This window comes from Rhea pennata, chromosome 3, assembly GCF_028389875.1.
Source record: "Rhea pennata isolate bPtePen1 chromosome 3, bPtePen1.pri, whole genome shotgun sequence".
Taxonomy (NCBI): domain Eukaryota; kingdom Metazoa; phylum Chordata; class Aves; order Rheiformes; family Rheidae; genus Rhea; species Rhea pennata.
This window is the reverse complement of record NC_084665.1, coordinates 100,117,848-100,143,949: the sequence shown is the minus strand read 5'-3', so window position 1 is coordinate 100,143,949 and position 26,102 is coordinate 100,117,848. Positions and strand designations below refer to the sequence as shown.

Here is a 26,102-nt window from a genome sequence, read left to right as displayed (position 1 = left end):
TTCTCCTCTCACTTAGCTTTCCTGCATGTCACTGTATGGAAAATCCCCTTTTCTGCTATTGAAGTGAGAAAGTTTTTATTTATATTCAAAATGAAAAGTTAGGAAGACAATAAGACCAGAAAAAATAAGATTGTCACTCGCACGCTCACTCTCTTGTCCATAATCAAGCCTTTTTTAAACACTCATTTGTACTGAAAATTAATAATATAAAAGATTCTTCCCTCATTTAGAGGAGCACAAGTGTTTATATTATTTTTAGTATATTTTTGAAATATTTTCATTATTAAAGAATTTATTATTAGGCTAATCAAAACAAATGGCAAGAAAATGAGAAAACAGTATTGCTCAATTTTTAAATAAGAGTGTTTAGAAAAGCACATATCCACAAAGCAATTGTAGTTGTGATGTAACAGGTAGTGGTGGTTATATATTACTACATGTTTCTGTTGCTCTCATATCTACATTTTTTTTATCAAACTGTAAATATATGATTAAAGCTATTCAGATAAATTAAGCAACAAACGTTGTAGATGAAAAACTGTTTTCTTTATTAAAGTAAATTAAGTAAATAGAAAACTTTTTTATTGTAAAGCATACGTTAGACAATTTTTGTGAAAATATATAAATATGTTTAATTGTAGATGATTAGTTTGAATATGTCTTGATCTTACTTGATCTGGTAAATTTCTGTAATAGTAAGTCTCTGACTACGGCTGGAAAAAGATACTCTGCCAGGGAAGTAGTTTATAAACTGTCTTCTCTCATTGACATATCAGGGTTTGTAGACAGGGTTTAGTCATCACAGCGTAGAAAAATAATATTCACTACACATAGTGAGCTGACAAAAAAAGAGGAAGAAAGAATGTGGAACAGATCAAATGTGAAAAGGAGTCAAACACAGAAGTTCATTAAAGAATTAATAAATTCAACACATTTTTCCAACTGTACTTAATTCAGTTTGGCTAGTTTAACGTTTTCTATTATTTGATTTCTTAGCTGTATTTTGTTGATTATAACAATTGATTGTCTTTACTTTGGAGGAACTATTAGCCAATTAAGAGCTTCTCCATTAGAATAAAATCCAACGGAAACCAGTAGAATATGCAGAAACAGTTAAGTTACAGAGTCAACTGAAGGGTATCTTTTTTCAGTGGCACAATGTATTGGATTAAATATTATGTCTCTCTATTAAGATGCAAAATGTACCCACAAATGAATCATTTATTTGGAAATTCCTTATTTTTTTGTAACGTATTGTACATATTGTATAATAAGCAATGCCACTCTGCTAATGTTACTTAGGTCTCTTTTCTACTACATTTCTTTGTAATAATTCTACAATAGATTCCCTAAATATCATAAATGAGCACTGAAAATAGATAGTCTCTTGCTGAAAACACTTTGATTTGTTTAGGGCATTATTAACAGTCAAAAGCATCAATTTATAAAAATAACATAGAAAGTAAATTATCTGAGATAAGTTTTTATTCCCTTATGAGAAACTATTGACTATTTAGTTTTTGTTTTTATTTGCTCAGCATAAATCTGTACATGAAATATTTTGATATGTACTACGGAATTCTTTCACAATCAAAAATGGCATTTCTTTGATGTTGTTATTCTTTTGGGGAAATAATTTAATAAAAAAAAAAGCCATTTTCTGCTAACATTTTAAGGAATTAAATCTGACAACAGCTCTCAAAGTCAGCATTTTGCAATAGAAAGATAGACTGAATCAATGAAAAAATATATCACATTGCAAACTGCTGGCATGATTATGACAATATAGTGAAAATAAACTATTTGTGGCTGGTTCCAGAGAAACAATAACATCACTTGGATGGCAATTTCCTAAATAATATTAAGTACTCTAGTACTGACAAATAAACACTCATGAGGACAGAAGGCTCTGCAGACAGAATAGGTGACATCATTGCCAAGTGGTCCATGTGAAGGTTTGGACCAAAGGTGAGAACCAGCCAGCAGCAGCCATGCTTAAGCAGCCAGACTGGAGTCAGAGGAGGTGGCTGCACAGGGAGATTTTGAAGTGAGTGTTCTACTAGCTACTGCTGTGGAAACTGTGGTGCTGATCTGATCTTTGCTTCTGATTTTGGGATTCAGCTCCAGTAACCTTATGACAATGGTGTCATAAGCGGGTTTCAGTAGCCTGGCTTAAAGTTCACCAGTAGTATAAATTTGATGCAAACAAAATATCGGTCTAGTAGGTCAATACCCAGATTTGAAGATGGTTACATCGGCAGCTCTTTTGAACAGTGGACAAACTGCTGCAGATACTATGGAAGATTGTTGATGTACTGGCAATTGACAAGAAGTCAATTGAAGTTGTTGAGGCAAGATGCAGAAAAACTGCCTTCCAACTAACAGCACCAAGGATAGAGGACTTGGCCTAGGTCTCCTGTGGTAGCATTGGCTTACAGATAAGCATGTACAATCTGAAGAGACCCAGCTGGCTTACTGAATCTCATTAAGCAATGAAGAATTTTCTCTCTTGGATTTTGAATATATGTGAATAAATCTGGTCCAGAAAGATCTCCTGAATCACAGAAAAAAAAAAAAAAAAGAAAAAAGAAAAAGAAAAAGAAGAAGAAGAAGAAAAAGAAAAAGAAAAAAGAAAGAAAAAGAAAAAGAAAAAGAAAACCCTCCAAGGTTCTGGATACCATGAATATGAACAAAGTGATATCGAACCTTTTGCTCTAAGTGCCAACTAAAACAGGTACTGATGTTTAGAAGAGACAATTATGAGTATTTGCCTCCACTAGGAAATAAATGCTTTTATTTTCTAAAGGCAGAATCCTCCTGACTTTGAGAAACTGATTTTAATGATTAAAAAGATTTAAAGATGTGGTCAGATTCACATGGTTTATATTCTAAATCTCTAATTTCCTTGATCTAATAATTTCCTATCTCTATGCTTCTTACACAGCTGTGCTCAAACTCTTTCTGTTGGAATAGAGGAATTTGTGGCAAGGCTGTTTGCCCTTCCTTGCCTATGAGTTGCTCTGGTATTGTCTGATTTGCAATTGTAATGAACTAGCTTCCCTTACTCTTCACATATTGCCTCTCCTTTTGGCACAACACAAACCTCACTGATCATTTCCAATATCCATCATACATTGTATCAGTTGGGCACAGTTGCGCAGTTATGTGCAGATTCACCAAAAAGACAGTAAAGGGGATTGTGGCTACCCTCACTAGTCTGTGCTGGGGGTTGCATCTGGAAGAGGGGTCAGCGTCATTCTGGAGACAAGAAACAACCAACAATAGCTTAAAAGTTTGTCTGTGAAGAGATGCCTCTATTGCTGTGTGTTCCAGGAATTGCTATGTCTACTAAAATGCCAGTGAACTGCCTTCAAGATTGCCTTCCAAATGCCCAAAAGGCACAAAGTGACTATGTGAACGGAAAGAGATACTACTTTCTCTTCATGTGGAGCCTGTTGACTTAGCAAGGCTGCTTCCTTGACACCACTTCTTTAGAAACTTTTGTTATGTTTCCACTCACAGGCAGGCATAGTGGAGTCAGAGTACATCTCACATATATAGTGATCAAGCACAAGTGTATCTCAAAGATGAGCTGTACAGGCATTTCAAGGGAAGTAGTTCCTCCTGACACAAGGCAATAATTGAGTTTGGCTACTGTACTGCATCTTTGCTCCCCCACCCACATGTGTCTCAAACTCTCTTAAGCTTAATGTAGCTGCTCTACACAACTCTTGTGGAACAAATGAGAAGCTATTTTAAAAGACTTGGACCCAAGAAGACAGGATGCTCCAAGTCACTTGTTCGCAGCCATACAACTATACACACCAACCAGCTGATGCTGGACTTTGGCAAATGTAGCAGTAGTCAGAGATAGTTGAGGAAATTGCCATCTGGATATTGCCCTATGTACAGTCTTTTCTGTCAACATTGTGTCAGGAGGATGGCCCTTTATGGGAAACATCTACAAGAGCCTGAATTATTGGATTCCTCTTGACACTTGATTAGACAAGACCCAATGCATAAGAAATCATGGACTGTCCTCAAGGAATGACCAGGAGTGGCTGATTCTGCTGCAAAGATTTTATTGTCTTCTTTGACCTTTCCTCCGTGAGTTTTCATGGTCTGGTGTTTGTATCGGTTAACTGTCCTTCACCATGCTCGGAGACAGTGTCTTAGTTGTGTTAATTTAGCTTGTTGACCAAGGAGTTAGGTATTCAGCAGTCTGAAAGGTTATTTATTGAAGTGAACAATATTGTACGCATATCTAGTATTTTATTATTAAATATTATATTATTATTTTATGCAAGTAATGTTGGGTAGGTACAACTAACATTTGGCTAATATAATAGTTGATAGTAATTATATAATATTACCTGGAAAATATCCAGCACCCATTTTCTAATTTTTTATGAAACTACCATTTTAATGAGCTACTGACAATGTAGTGTTTTCCTAAGTTCAGACTGCTTTTTTTCTGCTTTGGAATGGCAATATGTCCTTTAAATTTAGAATGTTACAAGCACTATCACATCATTAAGTATAATAATAGGTTTAATCAAAAGAAAGAATGGTTGTACCGTTACTTCATGATAAATTTGTCAAACTATCATCTTTCTTCTGTACTTCCACTTGTATCTGAACTGAAACAGATGTATAGCATATGAGTGAACTTAACAGCATTTTGCTTCTATGAATTATACCAGGTTAAGGGATGTCAATAGGGAAAGAATGGGCAGGAAAGCTATCCCTTTATTTTTCAGCAAAATGCAAGAAATATAGATCAGTTTTATAGGAATTGTATAAATATATAAAAAAATCAAGAGTTCATACTCACTCAGGGATGTTTTTATTTAAATTTACACTATTTGGTTTATAATCCTGAGGCTTAGAACCCTTAGGCAGACCTTTTTCTTTCCTTTTTTTTTTTTTTTTTTTTTCCAAAATGGCACTAAACTAATTTTATGTATACAGTAAAAACTAACGACTAATGTAAATCTTTAATAATAAACATATTTTTCTTATATATTTTCCACTGCATCTTCCAGGACAAATCTAAGTAAATTAAATGCCATTAAAGAAAAGTACAAATGTGTTTTGTTGTTGCAGATAAATCAGTATACTAAGGAACTATAAAACTATATACAAAAATAAAAATAAATAACTCCCACAAGCCTCCATCTATTTTTCCAAAGCGTGTTTTTGAAGCTAGCTGATACAACTATTTTAATATTATTTTATTTTAAAAACGATTAGCCCCAGCTTCCCTCACAAAAGCTTTCATAAGCATATCATAATATAATGACAAAGCCTGGGACCACTAATAAGCAATAAGTTATGTGCTTAAGATTTGGAGTCCTTACAGCTCTAAAACTCTGAATATTTAATTGTGTTTATTAAATATTCAAAATTTTTTGTAATCTTGAAAAAGTTCCGGTGTATTGTTAAGCTTACCATTATTTTAGTTTTAGATTCTATTAAAAACAAAACAAAACAAAACAAAACAAACACCTCCAAAACTGTGATAATTAAAGGATAGTACACGTAAATTAAAAGCTGAAGTACTGGAAGTGAATAGAAATAAATAGATAGCTGGAGATGCATGCATATATTGATATTACTTGAAAATAAGTGAAGTATTACTCTACCAATTTAAAAATAAAACAAGCCTTTTCTTTCTGTTCAAATTCATATCAAACACTTTATTTTCCTTGGAATGCAAATTCTACTTTCTGTGAAAAACAGCTTTGTAATTCTATATACATTCTATGAAACGGCATTTTCTCTGAAATCCATACAAATTGAAAATCTCTAGCTTTTTTTTTTAAAAAAAGAAAAAATGTTTGAAAAGCAATACTTTTCAAGTAAACACAACACTTTTCAAGTAAAAAAAAAAATCCTTAATTGTATATGATAACACAGGCCATGCAACAACGCTGGATCAGAGCATGAGAAAGACCCACATCACAAACTTAGAATGAAAACCACACAAACAGAGATGCATATATTATTGCTTCATACCTGTATAAATTTCTGTAAAAATAGACAAAACAGGAAGTTGAAGATACTATTTAGTTGCATTTTTTTCTTTTAAGATCACACAGGTTTATAACTACAGAACAATGGAAACAGAAGTCTATTTCCATATCTGTGCTTTTCACATTTCAACATAAAAGCATACTTCACTCTCTCAAAAAAGAAAAGAAGAATGCTACTAAGGAAAACAATTACTAGAAATTTCTTTCCTGTTAAAGAATAAGAAAATGCTTTTCTTTGCTTTGTTGTGTCTTATCATTGTTTATTGAACCAGAATTCAACAGAAATTACTGATATACATACAAAACTTACAGAAAGCTATTATAAAACTCATTTTTCTTCATTATTTGGGAAATGTTGATACCATCCACAGATATAGTAATGGCTGCATAGTATAGTTCAGGTTACCACACCCTCCTCCATTTCAAGATCCTGTTTTTCATTTTCTTAAAATTTGTCAGATTACAAGCATTTGACCTGTCATTTTTTATAGTCGGTGTTACCAAGATTATTACTTCATTATTTCGATTTGTGTTGTCAGATATCCTTGCACCAAAAATACCTTTATAAATATTTATAAAAATAAAACTTCAAACATTTGTTTCATCAGCCAACCTCCCTCCAAAAGAACCCCACAAACTTTTCGTAGAACAACTCCAATACCCTCATAATTTGGAGGAGAGCCAGGAAAAAAGCAACCATGCTCTAAGCCTTTGAAAAACTATGATTTGCTCATACTTACTGTAAAACTCTTTGAAGAACACGTATATAGAACTTCTCATTCTCAAAGAATATACCTTATTATCATCTATGTAACTTGAATCCGCTCTATGCGGCCAAGGTATTTCTCCACTGTTCTCACAGAATAACTAGTGAGATTCATACCCCTTTATCTGCTACAGGTGACTGGATTTACACATGCAATATTCCCAGAGTACTCAGAGCTATAAAGGCTTAGAAACTATTTCTTGTGGATCAAGATGTGTCCCAAGGTGAAGGTGCAAATTGAAAGTAGAGCTGAAAGTACATTATATGCTTCAGTGAATTTCTATGGATACAGTTAAGCAACTAGAAGCTTTTGAGACGCCTCTGAGTTCTCAGTGCTGCTCTGGACCACCTTGGGTTTCCTGCAGATCTTGTCATGCCTCCCAGATCCTTGTGGATGTCTCAGATATCTAAACACTTACATGTATTTAAATTGACACTAGACTTGGTTAGGAAACAGAATTATTCTGAGAATTCTTTAATTTTGGAGACAAAATCACCTGACTTTGTTCACCTACATGGCAATTTTTAGAAGTAATTCCAAGATTATGGAAATACCAGAAAAAAAATCCAAAAAAGTTCTGCGTTGACTTAATACCTAGGTTAAGAGCAAGTCCCAGTCCATACAGATTCCAACTTTGGCATCAGATAGCCTTTTAGATCAACTACACCAACCTTGCTTTATTGCTTAGAGCCAATACATACTTTTTAGATCATGCATCGTAAACACGGCCACTCTGTGCTTCTCTAATCATAAAAAACGCCTATGTAATACAAAGTACCGTACATAATTCTCTGCACCAATTTCATTTTTCACTTCAATAAGATTTTATTTGGCTGCTTAGTGCCAGGAGAGTGACAAAAACATATAGGAACTGATGTTTAACAGGAGATACTCTTCTGCTACTGTCTGCTAGAGCACAGTGATATGCTAGAGAGCGACACAGGTCTTGCAATACTGCATTTTTGCAGAGGTCTTGGCACAGGAAAGACTGAGATTTGGCCTATGAGCACTGAAAAACTAATTGCTCCATTATCCCTTGCCTTCATGAGCGTTTAAATTTCTTACTTATTATCTGTTTTGTAATTAGCTGTTCCCCTTAAAGTGTCCTATTCTAAAAACTCCATTATTATTCCTGCTCTTCAACAGACTTAAGCATTTTTTTTTCTGCTGAGTTGCCTTTCTCTTTTGCAACATGTTTAATGGCCAATTACCATTTTTGCTTTAATCTTAATTGCAATACATTTGGAGACATGTGTCATTAAGGCTGCAACAAATAAGTAGACATTTCCTCAGAACTGAATTTCAGTTTTCCTCTACAGTTACATATATTTGATTAAAAAAGAGCGTACCCATTAGCAGTATCCAGACCAAATAAATACAGTACATTTTTTAAAATGAGTTGTGCGATAAATTGAATCAAAGGATAAACTTCTTTGCTCCAATTATTTAAAACAAACTACTAAATAGCTCTTTTTTTAAGTCACATTAGAACTATTACAGGGCTACCACATATCAAAATACACACATTCTACCTGAGAGGGGCATTTCTATGCTTCCTTTCCTTGCTGAGCATTCCTTGGGAAGAGCAGAAGACTATCTTATAGTAATGTTGGTAAATTTGAGTTGCCTTTTTCTTTATTCCCAGTGTAGAAAATGGAGGGGAAAAATCACAGTTCTAGTGTGGGAGTGCAAGGTCCATCCCTTGCTTTCTGTCCTTGTTAAGGATGACGCAGCCTTACAAGACCAATGTTATCTTCTGTAAAATGAGCTTGTCTTAAAATCATAGAGGGTTCAGTCTCCTTTTACAGGCTCTGAATTCTGAAAAGCAGTATGGCTGATGCAGAGACGATCCCATTTTGATACACCCTCAGTAAGGGCAGATGTGTCTAATAGGTATGACTAGCCTCACTGATGTGCTTGTGTGATACTTCTTTAAAATGTTAGCACTCTCAGGCTGGGAACTGTAAACTTGCCTTTATAGCTATGGACCTAGGTGTTAGAAAGGCATCAAAATATATTGCGAGGTTCTTTTAGAACACCAGAAATGTTTAGGGCACAATAGGACTAAATGTGACTAAAACAGCTAATGACTAGGGCAAAGCACCTAGAGGTACCTTAAATTTAGGTGTGTGATATTAGAACAACTTAAAGTTCAAGAAATACTCACCTACTATGTAGTTGGCTAGTTTTACCAAGAAGCTGCAAACTAGAGTTTAGCAGTGGAGCAGCTGAGCACCAGCTCTTCTAGCTGGATATCTTCAAAAAAAAGGAGTGAATGAAATTGCGAGCATTCCTCCCTTTCCATTCACAGAACTGAGCAAGAGCCAAATAATTCTAAAAAAAAATTAAGAATCCCTCCAGCTCTAAGACATGTGAACACTTAAAACTTTTTAAAAAGTAAAACAAATAAATAGTAAAAATCCAAAAAGACAGTTCGGATTTTGCTTAGACAGATGGCAGACTATAAAGGGTATTTTTCAGCCTTAAAACCAAATAAGTAGGTTATGACAAAAAAAAAAAAAAAAAAAAAAAAAAAAAAAAAAAAAAACTTTGCTAAATTATAATTGAGACCAGCAAGGGACTAGAAAAAATGGTAGTTTTAAGATTCAGAAAAATATTCTTTAACTCCTTAGCATAAAAAACTGAGGAGCCTTTCTCACTTTCATTGAATATAAAAGTGCAAGTAGACTTCAAAACATAATCATTATCAAGTTGTGCTTGCTATTATTTTCTCTGTAAAGTAAATAACCTTAACTATGTATTTAACATGCTTCCACATGGAAGGAGCAGCCTGGTAAATATAGATAAAATATACCATTGGGGACTATAAAATTCACCAGCTGCAGTATTCTTGAATCATGTGTGAATTTTTAATGGGACAGGACAGTGTCTCCTTATAGAGGCATGGGAGCTTTCATTTTACCTTCCATGAAACAGTTAGGACCCCTAAATGAGATACAATCTCACAATAAGTTTCCCACACACTCTGTTCTCTTCTGAAACACTTAATATCAATTCTGTAATAAGTGTGATTCTATTATATAAAGGCTCCAATTGTAAAATCAATATCATAACAGAAAAGTTATTATCAGACTCCCCAGCTAGGATACTGTAATGGAATCAACCTCAAAAGAGCACTGAGAGGACTACTTAACACTATCAGTGATAATATATTGGCCAATGTGTTTCTGAGCTGTCTATCTCCTGTTCTTAATATTAAAATTTATGATTTCTCCTGCACCCAAATCAAAACCATCTTGCTTTGTGATCCCAGTTTCAGCAGTTACTTTACTCCTGAGGTTCAACAAGGGCAAGTGCAGGGTCCTGCACCTAGGGAGAAATAACCCTAGGCACCAGTACAAACTGGGGGCTGACCTTCTGGAGAGCAGCTCTGCAGAGAAGGACCTGGGAGTGCTGGTGGATGACAAGATGACCACGAGCCAGCAATGTGCCCTTGTGGCCAAGAAGGCCAATGGTCTCCTGGGGTGCATTAGGAAGGCTGTTGCCAGCAGGTGGAGGGAGGTGATCCTGCCCCTCTACTCAGCCCTGGGGAGGCCTCATCTCGAGTCCTGTGTCCAGTTCTGGGCTCCCCAGTCCAAGAGAGGCATGGAGCTACTGCAGAGAGTCCAGCGTAGGGCTACAAAGATGATCAGAGGGCTGGAGCACCTGCCCTATGAGGAACGGCTGCGAGAGCTGGGCCTCTTCAGCCTGGGGAAGAGAAAACTGAGGAGGGATCTTATCAGTGTGTACAAGTACCTGAAGGGAGGGTGTCAAGGGGACGGGGGCAAACTCTTTTCAGATGTCCCATGTGACAGGACGAGAGGCAATGGGCAGAAATTGAAGCACAGGAAGTTCCTCCTGACTGTGAGGGGGAATTTCTTCCCTGTGAGAGTAACGGAGCCCTGGCACAGGTTGCCCAGAGAGGTTGTGGAGTCTCCTCCTCTGGAGATCTTCAAGGCCCACCCGGATGCAACCCTGTCTAACATGCTGTAGGTGACCCTGCTTGAGCTGGGAGGTTGGACTAGATGCTCTCCAGAGGTCCCTTCCAACCTTAAGCATTCTGTGATCCTATGAATGCAACAGAAAACCAGCTAATCCCCTTTCTTTGTTTCCGAATAACTTAACTTCAGAATATCCTCTGATAATAAATGTCCAAAAGACATGGCTATCTATCAGTGTTGTACCTTAGATGTGATAGAAAAGGGTAGGAAAGAGAGACATTTCTGGAATAATAGCATATTTGCAGTGGCTGCTGTATTAAAACCTACCAGAAGCAACCATACTTTCTATATATTTAGGTTAAATATCTGTATGAAGAGGATATTAAACTATATTACATATAAATGTCAATATGGAAAATAGTATTCCAAAATTTCAGTATGGTAAACAGCATTCCAGTATTTAAGTGTGAGGTGTGATAGTAATTTATACCATGCGAGTCAATGACAGAACATCAATGAAAGCAGACAGAAACAGAAAACTTGTTGTGGTAATTAGAACGTATTCATAAACACATAGAGTATATGTGGAGTAGACGTTTTTGTGATAAATCACAAAATCTTATCATATGCATATAGATAGGTACTTTATATCTTTTTTTTTCTTCATTTGACTATAGTTACAACACATGCTCAGTGAGCCTCCATAATCTTTAGGCTTCCTATTTGGGCTCACACAGGAGTCTTTTCAGTTATAAAATAACCTCATATAAATTATTTTGTTTCTTTAATCAAATCTTGGTCTCCCAAGCCAAGGCTCAAAGCATTATGATATAAAGGCATAGGAACTTTGAAGTCCATCATTTTACATTTTATCAACACCTGTGACAAGCCCTATGACTCTGGAAAACAGAAATTCAGAGAGGACTGCTGTACACATTTTTATCAAGTGGCTTATGTTCTTTATAGTGGTACATGCCCTTCGAGTCAGATTTTGTGACTGAAAAATCAAGCTATTAAAAAGTATTAGGGAAATAAGAATTACTCCAAACTTCTTTCTAAGTAAATGACAGTGTTCATAAGAGCATTTTTACTTTCCCACTACAAGAAAAGTAAGGAAGAAATTCTGTGCAGGTATTTCAGAAATGAAATAGATATAGCTATATACTTCTTACTATTAATAACATGTTGACTTGTTTAATACAGCAATTCTGTAAGCTAGAATTAGTACACAAGAAACTAGTCCTCATGGTAACCTGGATATTTTCATACAATTAAAAAAACATAGTTTAACTAGCCATTATTTGTATTGGCTTACTGTGAATCAGTTAAAGCTTATATTTACAACTGTTTAAAACTAAGTAACAGATGGTGTGAAACTGAGGTAGAGGTTTCATATGGAGCTATTTTGCTTTTACTTACACCATCCAAAACTTAGGTAAAATCAGTGAAAGAATTTGATCTTAAAAGGTACTGAGTAAACCTGTAGAATGGTAAACAGTCTCAAGACCATTTATTTTAACAAGAATCCTACAGATTCTAAGCATCCCGTACTAAGAATATTATGTTTTCAGAAGCTCTCAGTTACCATTTATGAATCTTGCCATTTGGGATTTAACCTTACTATTGACAATACTAGAAACTTGTGGAAGCCAGAAGTCTGGAAGGACGATTGCAGAAATGTTCACTTTCTGAAATTTTAATCACTTATTTAAATATTGAAATGAATACTGAACTCCTCTGAAAATCTGACTCCTTGTGAAATAAGTACTTCAGAGAACATTATTTCTAGCCATGTGCTGAAAATGGTTTCATATCTTCCTATGCAGAGGCAATTCTGAAACTGTGATATTCATTGACTTGTTATTTTACTGGATTTTATTCAACAAAACATAAAGAAAAACTAATAAAAATGACAAACTAGATTTTGATCATTACCTAAAATAATAAGAACAAACATTAAAGCTCATCCTTTCTCATGAATGATGAATTTAATGCAACCATCTTCCCTGAAGGGAAAAAGCCCTGCTGTCTCAACAAACCAAGAAAATTGTCTTTTTATGATTATTCTGCAATCCTAAATATGTATCATTATGTTGAATTGTAGGGGGAAAATATGTTTATATTTAATTTAAAAATCACCTGACTCCTTTAGTTGAAACCATCTTTTAAACTAGATTTGCTTGAGAACACTGCATAATTTGTTATTTTTAACGATTTTAGCAGTGAATATTTAAAGTGAACCCCCCAAAATTTATTTGAAAATGGTTATGTTAAAGCTTGCTCTTTGAATGTATTTCCTTTAAAACCGTGAACAAAAGCAATCAAACACAACTTATGGATTCCAAGATAACTTAAACTGTTTTCCAAGAGTGGAAAAATAAAATACAGAATGCCACAAATAATCAAATTACAGAGAAAAACGTGTTGAAAAACAATGGATGTTTGAGATGGCTGCTTAATGGGTATACGCCTCTCAAATAGTCAAATAGTCTGTTTATAGGCAAATAATCTTAGTCTGTTAACAAGCTGATTTTATGGTATCCATTCTGATTAATAGCTAACTACTCCTAGTAGATGTATAAGCAAAGTTTACTTCACATTACTTGCAGCCTAAGGCATAATTGGCTGGTCACTTTAAAAGCTTTGCTGGAGAAAATGAAGGACTAATAACTCTGTAGGATGAGTGAAATGAGTTCAGACAATTGACAGAATTGCTTTCTACAGCTAATTATGTTTGCTTTCCCCTCTCCCTTGGTGTTCATTACCTTTAAATGGAGCCACACATTGGCAGAAGTAATTACCAGGTTGGTCAACGCAGGTGGCTCCATTCTTGCAGGGAAATGAAGCACACTCCTCTATATCTGTTTCACATCTTGCCCCTTTGAAAAGACAAAAGATTTGAACATCTAGTAAGACAAGGAGGCACCGATTTATAATTCACTTGCACCATAAGAATCTCAAGCAGCTTGTGAGGGAAAAACTAACATTAACCAGCCAAATAAAAACCCACACTTATTAATGTCAGCAGCCATTTAATTCTCTTCATCACAAATACATAACAACTTATTTCTGAATTACTAAATGCTAACTAATTTTGCTGTGTGGAAGTTTTCAAGGCTTTCTGGATGCAGAATAATTTATCATGTGCTGTTTAGTTTACAGATGGAGTCAGTGTTCCAGTTTGCTGGGATACAAATGAAATGTTAGAACAGGGCAGATAAAGAGAAATGAGAACGAAACATAAGCAATTTAGTCAATAATGTCTTAATGGATGTCTTGTGGACTAACCTTTCTGCGGAAAACAAGGTTTAGTACTAACACCACTCACCAGTAAAGCCAGGTAGACAGATGCATTCGTAGCCACTGATAAGGTCTGCACATGTTGCGTTATGAAGACATGGAGAAGAGTGACACTCATTTATATTTGTTTCACAAGTTGTGCCTATAAATGCATAGTCAGGCAAAGGGGAGAGAAGTTACTGTATCACGGATACAATTAAATACCTTCATTTACTTTAACTGAATATAACTCACCTGCTGAAATCTATTTGACAGCCTTTTTATATCAAGTTTGGGCATCTATAGCTATATGTTGATATTTTTAATGTTTAGTTATGTTTGAATGTTTATTCAGTGATTTCCCCAAAAGATTAAAAGCACAGTCTTACTGGTCACTGAACTGATTCCTGTGTATCGTATTAATTTATATCGATACAGAAGAGTTGAAAATAAATTATATCAAAATATAATAGATTGCATCTCAATACTATGAGAGGAAATCTTCCTGTGTTCATGATAATGCAACAGATGTAGGCTCACCAAATAGGAAAAAAAATCTGAAGCAGACAAGGAAACCATTTATTCTAGACTAGATATAGCTCAATAACCACATAGGTACTTAAAAACTGAAAATATTCTATTACAAATATTTCTAAATGAACTTAATTTATTATCATTTGAAGAATAAATGAAAAAAGACAAAAAATTGCAAAATATGGGAAGTTTAAATATTTTAATAAATAACTGTGCAGGTTACAGTTGTTCAAAATATCACTTGCAGTATAAACTTAATATTTTTTCCTGTGATATTTGAATTACACATTGCTTTGGTATTTCCAATAACTAAACGTCCATGCTTTTTAAAAAATGATGCACCAGAAAGAAAATAGATGCACTCTAAATTCCTAATCAGAGCCAAAAGTAAAGAACAACTGCAGATATAAATACATATATTTACCAAAGTGATTACATTTCTCATATAAATTGTGCAAATATGCCAAAACAAAACCTTCTCCGCATAGGTTTGCTCTCTAGTTCTATTACGTTAAGTCTGCCAACCGCTTAAAAAGCTTACAGAAAACAGTATATGCTATATGCAAAATTTCACTGAAGCCTGCTTATCCACTTCTAACAAGTAAGCCATCAGTCAGCAGAAAACTCTTATTTTCATGCTGCCAAGGAAACGTAGAGGATAACTTTTCTCAAGATGTACTTATGCAGAATTTACATTAAGGTGGCACAAAAATAAATATACATGCACCTAATCTAAAATGCAAATGCTGGTGTAAACCTCATAGCAGATTTATGAAGGTGGAGCTTTCTGGTTTCTTTAATACCTTGAAATCCTTCCTGACAGAGGCAGTGGAAGGCGTTCAGATGATCAACACAGGTGGCTCCATTGAGACAGGGGTCACTAAGACACTCGTCCACCTCAATCTCACAGTTATTACCTGGAAATAAGTGAAGGATTCACTTCATTAGGAACATGTCACTGGTGAGTCACCGGTGCAAGCAGCAACAACAAAATGAAATAACTGAGGTTAGGTACAGAGAACTTTTACCAATGAGCCATAAATAGTCTTCAGGGAATTTATTTCTTGTTGTTTAAGAGCAAAAGTGAAATGTATATGTAATATCTAATGTTCAACAAAGACATAGTGAGGATTTTACAGATTCATTTACAGATGGGCTCAAAAAGTTTTGTTTTATTATTTTAAGGGCAGTAAAGTCTTGGATTTTTCTGAAATATGACAAAGGTGCAAGTGCAGTTTCTAAGACCAAATAATAAGGGACAGCAGTCTTTTCTATAATATTTGTTTCTACTAATTTATTGCATTTCAGTTTTGCTCTGAAGATGGGAAATATCTGGAAAGGTTTCCATTGCAGTCAAAGCTTTTAGTAAAATGATTTCACTACAAAATTAATATTCAAAAAAGTAGATATTATCAGGTAGTGTCAGATGTGCAGGGTAAAAAAACAAATACAGCGGCTGATTTCTAGTCAGAAAGAAATGTGCCTAATGCTTTTCATTGTCTGTGAGGTAAAACAAGATTTAGAAAGAGTCTATTTGCATTTTATATATGAATTATCCATATAGGCAATATTGTCCCCAAATTTATTGTTACTTAAGAGATGAGGGAAAAATTCCTGATTCTTTCAGAGAGGTTTTAAGGGTTATATATATATATATATATATTTTTTTTTTTTTTTTTTCTGGCCACAAAGGAAGTGTACCAAGGAAGTTACCAAAAAGAGTAATCTAATATTATGTAGATGTGAGCTTAAGCATTTAAATAAATATTTTAATAAAATAAGACTTTGCCAAGAATTTTTCACAAGTAACATCAAACAATTATATTTTAGATTTGGATAATAAAAACAAAAGAAGCAAAATATTACAATAACATGTGGCATTTCATTATATTATAGACACGAACACTAGTTAGTAAATGAAAATACCTACATTAGGAGACAGAGCAACATTTTAAGAGCTGTGGGGGACATTGCTGAGTCTATACCAGATGCGAATGCCTCTGGTTGCCTACGTCCTCCTCAGCCTTAGGGAGACCTAAGGTCAGTCTGCTCCTGCTTCAGGAGCCCGGTGAAGGTCACTGCAGTCAGACCAGAGTGTCCGGGGCCAAGGAGGCCACCGGCCACCCAAGGAATTCCTGTTGTCTTCTAGGTGAGCAGGAAGACTTGAATCCAAAAGGTCCTTTTTCACACTACAGTCTATAGAGCGACAGTCTGCTGACATATCTAGGCTAATTTTAATCTATTCAGGTACGAATGGCAGTGAGCTGCAGGATAGGCTGAAGCACGAAGAGTTAAGCCTACCCAGGATCTCAAATACATATTAGGCAGTTGAGGCTCTTGTTACTGCAGCTGTGCTGTTATGAGAAGCAAAAATTATATAAATTAAGGCTAACTTGCATATGGCTACATGAGCTGCAATCGCATCAGTGTAAGACAGACTCCTGTCTGAAATAATATGAAGTAAGAGTTACTGGAGTGCAAATAGTCCCCTGAGGTTGCATTTTTTACAGCTGAATACTTTTACACAGATGAATACTCTTATGTGCCAGAAATCAAAAGCTACTTTTGCCTGAGTGAAGGAGACACTGCTAGATTCTTACTTCAGAATTACCTTGTTTTCTGTGGTTTAGGACTAGCTTAAACAGATGGTAACCAATACTTTCCCCCAAGAGTCTTTGAACCCACCTATAAAACCGGGTGCACAGAAGCAAAGATAGCCACCCGATGTGTCATTGCAGATGCTGAAGGCTCCACATGGTTGTGACAGGCAGCCAGTAATGTCCACTTCACAAAACTGACCAGTAAAACCTGTTGAAAAACAGAGCAATAGAAGAGGAAAAAAATATTATCACATTTAATCTGAGAAAACAGATGAGAGACCAGTTCTGATTTTGGTAAATACTTTTTTCATGTTCACGTATTTTGAAATTTTGTTTAAGAGAAAGTGTTTCAGTTTCATTGAAAGCTGCAGTTTCACATTCAAAGTGATTCTAAATGGAGCAAAACATCTGTATGGCAAGGGCATGCTTGAAATAATAATCAAAAACATTGCACATACAGTGACTCTTTGTGGGAAGTTAATTGAATCACAATTTCTTCAAGTGGTTTTACGCTCATAATTTTGTTGGAATATTGGTAAGAAGACTGTAGATAAAAGCATTCTAATTTTTAGCACAAGGTTTGTCCTATCTTTAAGAAAGTATCTTATATTTACAAAGTAATAAAAAAAAGAAAATTGCCCTTTAAATTCTGTTACAAAGCAGATGTTACAAGAGTTGACAATAACTCATAGTTAATGAGAAACCCAAGCTTGTGAAACACAGAGTGTCCTTGTTTCCTATTGCAACATACACAAAACTTTAAAAATAAATTCAAAGATAAAATCTGAATCTAAATTTTACAATTAGGCCATATTGTCAAAGGTATGACAGTTTCTAAAGCCATCATCCAACAAGAAAATTATAGAGCTAGTAGAAGACATAGGACCTTTGTTTTAGAACATGCTCATTAAAGAATTGTAAGTAAATATTCTTTGTTTTCCTGCAACACAATTATTTTCAAACTCAATAAATAATTTTGCAGTAATTACTATAAGCCAATGTGTGTGCAGCTAGGATCCAAGTGCTGGATATAACCATTGAGTTTCAAACTTCAGATATTTTTGCTGTAACTGTATAAAGCTTTCCATTTTCTCTTTCCAAGACCACTGGAAAAAGTTTCTAAAAGATTTTTAGGTACTTGAAAAAATAATGTTCCAGAAAATATCAAAAGAGACTGGCCCAATTCATTATAATTTAACAATTACAGCAAGAAAAGCCAGTAAAGACTTAAACCAGGGATTTGGTTCACTGAGTTAAAAATAATTAATTCCAATGTCTCACAAACTTGGACACTTAAGTCTGTCTGAAGATCAGAACTTCACATCTCATTTTAAAAAAGATCTATAATGAAAAGCGTTGCTTCAGTAGCACAGGTATTGCCAGACAAGAGTCCAGTGTGCTAGTGAGCTGCATCAGATCTGACTTTGAATTCATCAACATTTTGCACAGCAACGAGAAAAAGGAAGAAAACTCTGGTCAAAGACATTCAAACAAATCTGTGTTCCTGCAATGTACTGTGATAGGTTTAACATCTACCACAACCCTGGTTTTATAACACTTCTTAAGTGCAGATCCAGTGTGATAAATTATTACAAAAATTGAAAAGTTCTGCCAAATTTGGGCCTAGTGTGGCATACTCTTCAAATTAAAGGAAGTATAGATCATGTCCTTAGGGTACCACTAAAGTGCTCCTGACCTGGAAGAATTTTTAGTTTTTGTACAGCTGGTTACGTTAGGTAAGACAGCAATTTCTGATCATCAGGATAAATTGCTGAAACATATTGCGCTTTATAAATTTTGGCTTGTACAACAAGCCTTCGAGGCATAAATACAAGACAATGCATATTAAAACTGCCCTATGCATGCAGTCACTTTGGTTTCTAAATCAGTAGATGCAGAAAGGTGTCTTCAAGCTATGTTTCTATTCCGTCTCCAGCAGCAGCTGTGCAATGTTCTGACATACCTGAAATTTTCATTCCTGTTGACTGCTATTAAAAATTCAAACATATCTCTCAGTTTAGCCTTACTGTTAACATCTCCTTATTGAAGTACACCCCAAAATTAATATAAAAAATTAAGATAAAGAAGCAAAATGGGAACATTAATCAATAATGGTAACAGTAAAACACAGATATATGTATAACTGTTACATGTGGTTATATGATATTCTCATCCAAGTGGAAGTACTGAACATAGAAAAACCAACATAAATTTTTATTTGACAAATTAAAAATAAAAGTTCATAGTAACTTTTAAAGACTGCAGATAAGGATCATAACCTATGTGCATTTTTCCTCTGTATTTCAAATTAGTTATCAAAGTATTGCAGCGTTGACAAGTAACAGAAAAACTACTACACTAAATTGAAAAACAGGGGTGATGGTTTGAGATCAACAACACAAGCTGTTTTTTGTATAAATTATATCAGCAAAATAGATTCAACAGGAATACTTAAGAACATGCTATTTTATATAAAAATTAATGAGTAACTGTCTATTTTTCTTCTACAGATGCTCAAAAGATACTTTATGAATTTAGATAATAGAAATTTAACAGCAGAGTATTTCAAATCATTTTCCAGAAATGTCGCATTTGCATTCTTCAGACATTTCCTTTTGACAAACTCAAATGCCTCATGACAAAAGTGATTTTTACTAGTCAGACTGTGACACTTCAACTCCAGGGAGGTCTCCATGTTGTGATCCATTCTGACATAGTCCGTCCACACAATGATTTATGGGAATTTCACTACATGGCTCCTTATATTCTGGTTGGCAGGTACATCTGAAGCTATTAGCTGGAACCTCACATTGAGGTTTATTGTCAGGGCCAGCAGGGTTTGATGTGCGTTCATTCACTCTTACCAAAGAAATATTACTTCAAGGGAAAAAGTTGAATGGTTACCATTAAAACTGCAACTAGGAAAAACTTAAACAGATTGGAAGGAACAAATGTCAGAATTTGTTTCATACGTTACTTTAAAAACCCAGACTATATTTTCACTATCACTTAGACCCTTACACTGTAACTGGCTGCTAATTTCTCCTCGAACAGTACATTTACTAACAAGGGAACCCTTTCGGCCCATCATCTCCCCTCCTCCTAGAAGAAAAGAAGAAGAAGAAAAAAAAAAAGCAGAGAAACCTGAAAGATGTTGTTGTCTGGCAAACAATTTAGGCCTAAGTATAGAATCCTGGGTGATCCGTAGATGTGTTTCCCCATGGTGGGCAGAGACTATCCTACAGTCAGCCCAAAACACTCGTGGGGCCACCTCTGTGCTGATGTCCTTGGACTGACCCATCTATTTGCTCCAGCCTCAAGCCATACAGTCACTTTAGAGATGCATATCTGCAGTTTTTCCTTGAAAGGTCTGAGGTCGTGGTACTCTTAACATATGGCTGGAGGAGATACTTGTTTTACATAATAATCCTCTAGCTAAAATAGTTTCCTTGAAAGTTGTATCTAGAATTATCTCGAATACATTTGCTCATTTACTTGTATTTATAGCTATATATATATATATATATATATATATATATATATATATATATATTTTTTAACATAATTGCTCAGTCTGTCTCCACCTAAATCTGCCCCAGGCTGCCCGTATTCCTTACTCTCTTTCTTGTTTGATCAGTATGCACCTCATCTAACCTGAACTGACTACAGCTCAGCAGGTAGCATAACCTGCTTATCAAGGCTTCTTTTCTCACCGAGGAGCTATACATTTCATGACAGGAAATCAAACCTATCTCAGACACCTGCTTTAGAATGAGATGACCCGTTCTTCATATGTGCTCTTCTTTCCACTATCAAACTGGCAGCTTGAATTAGAGGCCTAAGGTTTATCTAAATTTCTGTAATATCATGAGTTAAAATTAAACTTTGAAAGAACTGAGCAGCTCTCACTCTTTTAAACTTGCGGGGGTGAATCCTGTGATAATATTCACCAGCAATCAGCCAGGCATAAGGAAACATCCCTTTATTCCTAGTACAGCTGTGTTTTGTCCCTTAATATAAATTTCTCCATGTACAAACATCACAGTTATATGTAAAATTACCCCATTGGTTTTCTTTAGATTTCTTCTGAATCCTTTTTTTTTTGATATATTATTTTTGAATATCTTAGTAACTTTTGAATATCTTGTTAACAGCAAGAGTTAGGGTATAATCTTATCAATGCCTGTCATGCTTAATCTTGTCTTACTGTTCCCTGCCCTCTCTACCGTTCGTTTTCTGCATACATCAAGTGTCCATCCCTTTTTTTAACTTACATTTTAAACTGTTTGTAACAGACACTCTTCCTCATATGTTCTTACGCTGTCTAGCACAGTAAGACCTTGCAGTGAACTGGAGAGCTAACTCACCATTGTAATTGAAATAAAGATAATTAGTAAGCACTGGTTGTGATATTAATAATATACCACCCACTTTATTGATACAGTTTTTGAGACAGAAGTGATAGTATGTTACCACTTTTATAACACAATACCTATCATAATGAAATTCCACTTTTGCTTGTGTCCTGTGGAATTTCTATGATACTCAAATGTACGTAATAAGATACAATTAATAGTAGCACAGGTGAATAGAGCAGAGAAGGAATACCAGCAGGGAAAAATCATCACCCTTGGATGAGAGACAGGAGAAAGGAATGTTCCTATTGCCCCAGAAAATACAACAGTGAAGTGTTTTACTATGACCATCTACTCTAATATGTTAATGTTGTGTAGAGGTGACCAGTCCCAATTGCAAAGGATACTGTGGAAGATGCAGTTTTTTCTGCTGTCTCTCTTTGCATATGTGGTTGGTTTCTAGAACTCAGCGATTGCAATGCACCAAGTAATTGCCAGTAACGACACTTAGGACTTCAGCAATTAGATTTCTGTAACATAACTAAGTTACTCTCCAAAAGTCCCCCAAACTTCCTATTCTAAAATTAAAGAGTGAGAAACGATGCATATGTGACGTTAAGAAGGCTTGTGCATTTTCTAAAGACTGCTCATTTTCACAAGCAGAGGACTTCATCTTACAAAAGCTGCAACCTGGGAAGTGGTATTCTGGTCCTGTGAGAACTTAAGGTGTCATTTCTTTCCCAGTCTAGCTCAGGGGCAAGTCAAAACTTGTTTTTATGTACACATAATCTGAAAGAAAGTTAAGCATATGTGTAAGAATGTGGGGTTTTTTTTAGAATGTTTGTACATTGATTGCTGAACAAATTATTCCATACTTAGAATAAATTGATAAAAATTCCACTAAACCATTCCACTTTTCTCATTTTCCTAGAGGTCATGTCTCTAAACCTCTGGTCATTTTTATTGCTTGCTCTTCAGGACTTCATCCCCGGCCGTCCTGGTGTGTGAAAGCCCCCCGGGACGGCCATGTGGAGGAGATGGCATGAACGCAGCCTGCCAGGCAGCAGTGGGAGCGGGCTGCTTGGCAAGCGGAGGCAGCGGGGAGCTGAGAGTGACCAGGACAGGCTGGGCACCGACCTCACCCGCAAGCAGCACAGTGTCACTGTCCCTGCACAAGCAGAGCTGAGCAGGTCCAGCGCTGGGCACCAGAGGCAGATACAGCCTGGTGATCACCAGGCAGCCTGTAGTGGTGAGACAGGTCTGAGACCAAGCTGGGCAGCCGAGTTAGCAAGGCAGGAGGCAGTCGGGCCACTCACAGTCCTGACATACAGCAGGGACTTGCATCCCTTCGTGCACAAGGACAACTCTTGTCCAAATACCCCAGCATGGAGCTTTTTCCCACCACACCAGTACATTTTTGCCTCACATTCAGCTTGCGTTCTCCGGATCCCTTTTTGCAGATTGCTGCCAGTTAGCTGTTCCCAGCCTATATGTATTCATCTGTTTATGGCTGCCAAAGAGGACTCTTGTCTTCATTCAATTGAATCTTCTTTCTTTTCCAGGCCATTACTACAGTTTTTGTCTGTATCTCTCCTAAGTTGTTGTCATTGCAAGTATAATCACAATATTCACTATTTCATCATCCAGGTCATTGATGAAAAACACCATTAGTGGACCTGGAACACTCCAGTAAAACTCTTTTACACACTGCAGTGAATCACTAACACTTTTTTTCTTCTTCTTCTTCTTCTTTTTTTTTTTTTTTTTTTTTTTTTTTTTTTTTTTTCCTTCTCTCAGTGACTTATGTACCATTTAGTGGTAGTTTCACTGAGACTATGTTCCCTTAGTTTGCTTATAAGAATGCTCATGCACTCAGGATATATATCACCTCCTTCTTCCTTATCCTAAAGGTTTATTACCTGTTGAGAACAGACACTGCATTGGTTTTACACATTTTGCTCTTGAGAAATCCATATTACTTAGTGAGTGATTTTCATCTTTTTGTTATCTTCTCCGTACTTAGAAGTAGTTCATCTTTATATTTGCTCTATGTTTTTTTTCCCCAAGAATTCAAGTTAAACCTGACAGTTCCATAATTCACCTTTTCATCTCCATTCTTTTCTTCTTTTCTTCTACTTCGCTTATTCACCAGCTAACAGCTCTGAAATTGCTCCAAATAATTTCTAAATAACACAACTGAAGTTGTGGCCAAACAGACCTGAAAATATGAATGTGTTTTCTAAGTGTTTTCTGGATTGTGCTTTCTTTCTTACAGTTTAAGATCTTCCATTTAAACAGTTGACAGTAGCTGACATTTTTATTGAAGACAGAAAAAGAAATGATATTGAAAACTTCTTGGTATCATCCATCAATGTCTTTCTCTCTCTGTTAAACAGTAGACGAGTACTTTCTTTGGTCTCCTATAAAGAATTGCCTAAAGATCAGATTTAGATCCCCCCCAAAACCTTTTTCTTTCCAGATACTTCACCTCTTCTTAGATATAGAGCAAAACAGTAGAACAGGAGCTAATTATCTAGAAATTTCTTTCAAAGGCATGCTTTTATAAATTCTACTTTTAGTGATCTTCAGAATTTCTCTGTAAAACTAATCTTCCTGTCACTCTGTCTCCTCTTCTTGCTCCCCTCCCAGAAGGACATGGTTTTCTCCAGTGAGGGCTAATGAGCATATCACTTTCCTCTCTCTTTCCAGCCTGACTTGTATGACCATTTCTACTGCTTTGGACAAGATGGGCCTTAAGTCGTACAATTTAATAAGTAGATGTAATAAAACTCTTGATCTAAAATGTATTTCTTTCAAAAAAGATTTCAAACTCAGGAAAAGCGACATAAAGCCCAATACCACTTCCAAAATTCTAGGAATACTTTTATCATTTCCAGGAAAAGATGGATTAGACCTAGAGAAAAAAGTATTAATTATGAACAGAGGTATAAGAAAGTGATGGCTATCACAGTAGCTACCTTGTTTCTTATCACCAAGGCGTAACTCATTACCCTTTCCTAGTAATTGCTTCTATTAACTCATATGCAAAATCCAAGATATTTCTATATTCCCTGATGCATAATGGAAAGATGAGACTAAGAAATTATCTAATAGCAATAGTTTTTATTTTTCCACATCATTTTATGTTAAATCATGTCAGAGATCAGTTTAAGTCAGTGGCATTTTGTAAACATAAAAATCCATAATAATTGTTCACAGAAGTAAGTTAGTAGTCTAGAACCAAAAAAATATCTTCCAGCTCAAATGTTTCTAGTTTAGTTATTAAATAATTAACAATATGCTTGAATCTCTTACAGCACCAGATTAATGCAAATTAAAACGATTGCGCTTCACCAGCAAGAAAGTAGAAGCAGAGCCACATACCTTCTTCTTAAAATAGGGAAAAATTAGGAAAGAAAAAGTTCTGAAGTACTTTTTCCAAAATGCCCATTGAGTAAGAACATATTTCTTAGAGGATATATATATATATATATATATATATATTTTTCTTATTGATGGTTTATAAGCAGATTATACAAGAATATTTCCGCTTGTGTAGGAAAAAAAAAAAACAAAAAACCTCTTTCACCTTGCTTCCTTTTTCAGTGCTGATATAGGCAACAATCATGGTTTAACAGAATACATAAAAGATGCCTTCTATTTTGAGTTGTTCCCTTTTGTAGTAGTGTTCTCTGGTGCTACTTTTTAATGGAACTGATTTATAATTGCCTGCTAGAATGACTTAATTTTACTGATGTATCTTCCATAGCCAATGTCCATTCATTTTTGATAACCTTTTATCTGAATGTGTATCTCCATCAAAAACACAGTCTTTTGTGTCTATTGTGCTGATCTATTTTGCTGAAAAGAATAGGAAGAATTTCATGGGGAAAGAATTAAAATCTAATGAGGAGAAAGAGCTCTTTTTTCTTTCTTCAGTAGAGAACACAATTACTTCAAAATAGCAGTTCTTTAAAAATAGTAATGGAGACTGATGGAGAAATTTACTTTTTTTTTGTCTTCAAAGCATATATTTACTTGACAGGTCTATACAGTTTCCCAACACTTAGGATTTCTTAGTAGAAGAAATTTCAGTAGAAACAGTATGTGCAATGAACTATATATTTTCATACAAATGAAGTTAATATAAATAATAATAGTAATTAATACGTATTTTCTAACTTTAGGTAATTACACAAAAAAATAGTTTGTCTTGACATCCCTGTGAAAAAGCTCAGTGAAACATGAAGGTCCCAGTAAAATCAGCACAAGCCGTGGGCAGCATTGCCGTCCTGCATCAGCCACGTCTCGGAGCAGCTGCCTGCCTGTTGAAATTCATGAGAGAACAGAATGACCTGCCCCCATAGCGTGATCTGCCACACAATTAAATAAAGAACTCTCCAGGAAATATTCTTATTTAAGAGACAAATTAGATCTGTTACAGGAAAATCAGCTCGGTGGGATTTAAGAGAGAATGGCTTCTGAAATGCAACGTAAGGTTGAGCAGATTCTGGAAATCCACTCTTCCCATTGACTGGACAGATGCTGCCCTGGAAGAATGATACAAAATTCAAAGACAGTGTAGGACTGT

At 35.4% G+C, this 26,102-nt stretch overlaps 1 protein-coding gene across 1 annotated transcript in view; it reads right to left on the bottom strand.

The window, feature by feature from the left end:
- EYS (eyes shut homolog) overlaps positions 1-26,102 on the bottom strand; it is an 872,934-nt gene that overhangs the window by 594,353 nt on the left and 252,479 nt on the right. The window contains exons 16-20 of the mRNA XM_062573097.1: positions 17,242-17,364; positions 15,360-15,473; positions 14,072-14,185; positions 13,509-13,622; positions 6,019-6,030 (exon numbers count right to left, since the gene is read on the bottom strand). Of these exons, the coding sequence (XP_062429081.1) occupies positions 6,019-6,030; positions 13,509-13,622; positions 14,072-14,185; positions 15,360-15,473; positions 17,242-17,364 (477 nt within the window). The remainder of the gene's footprint in view (positions 1-6,018; positions 6,031-13,508; positions 13,623-14,071; positions 14,186-15,359; positions 15,474-17,241; positions 17,365-26,102) is intronic.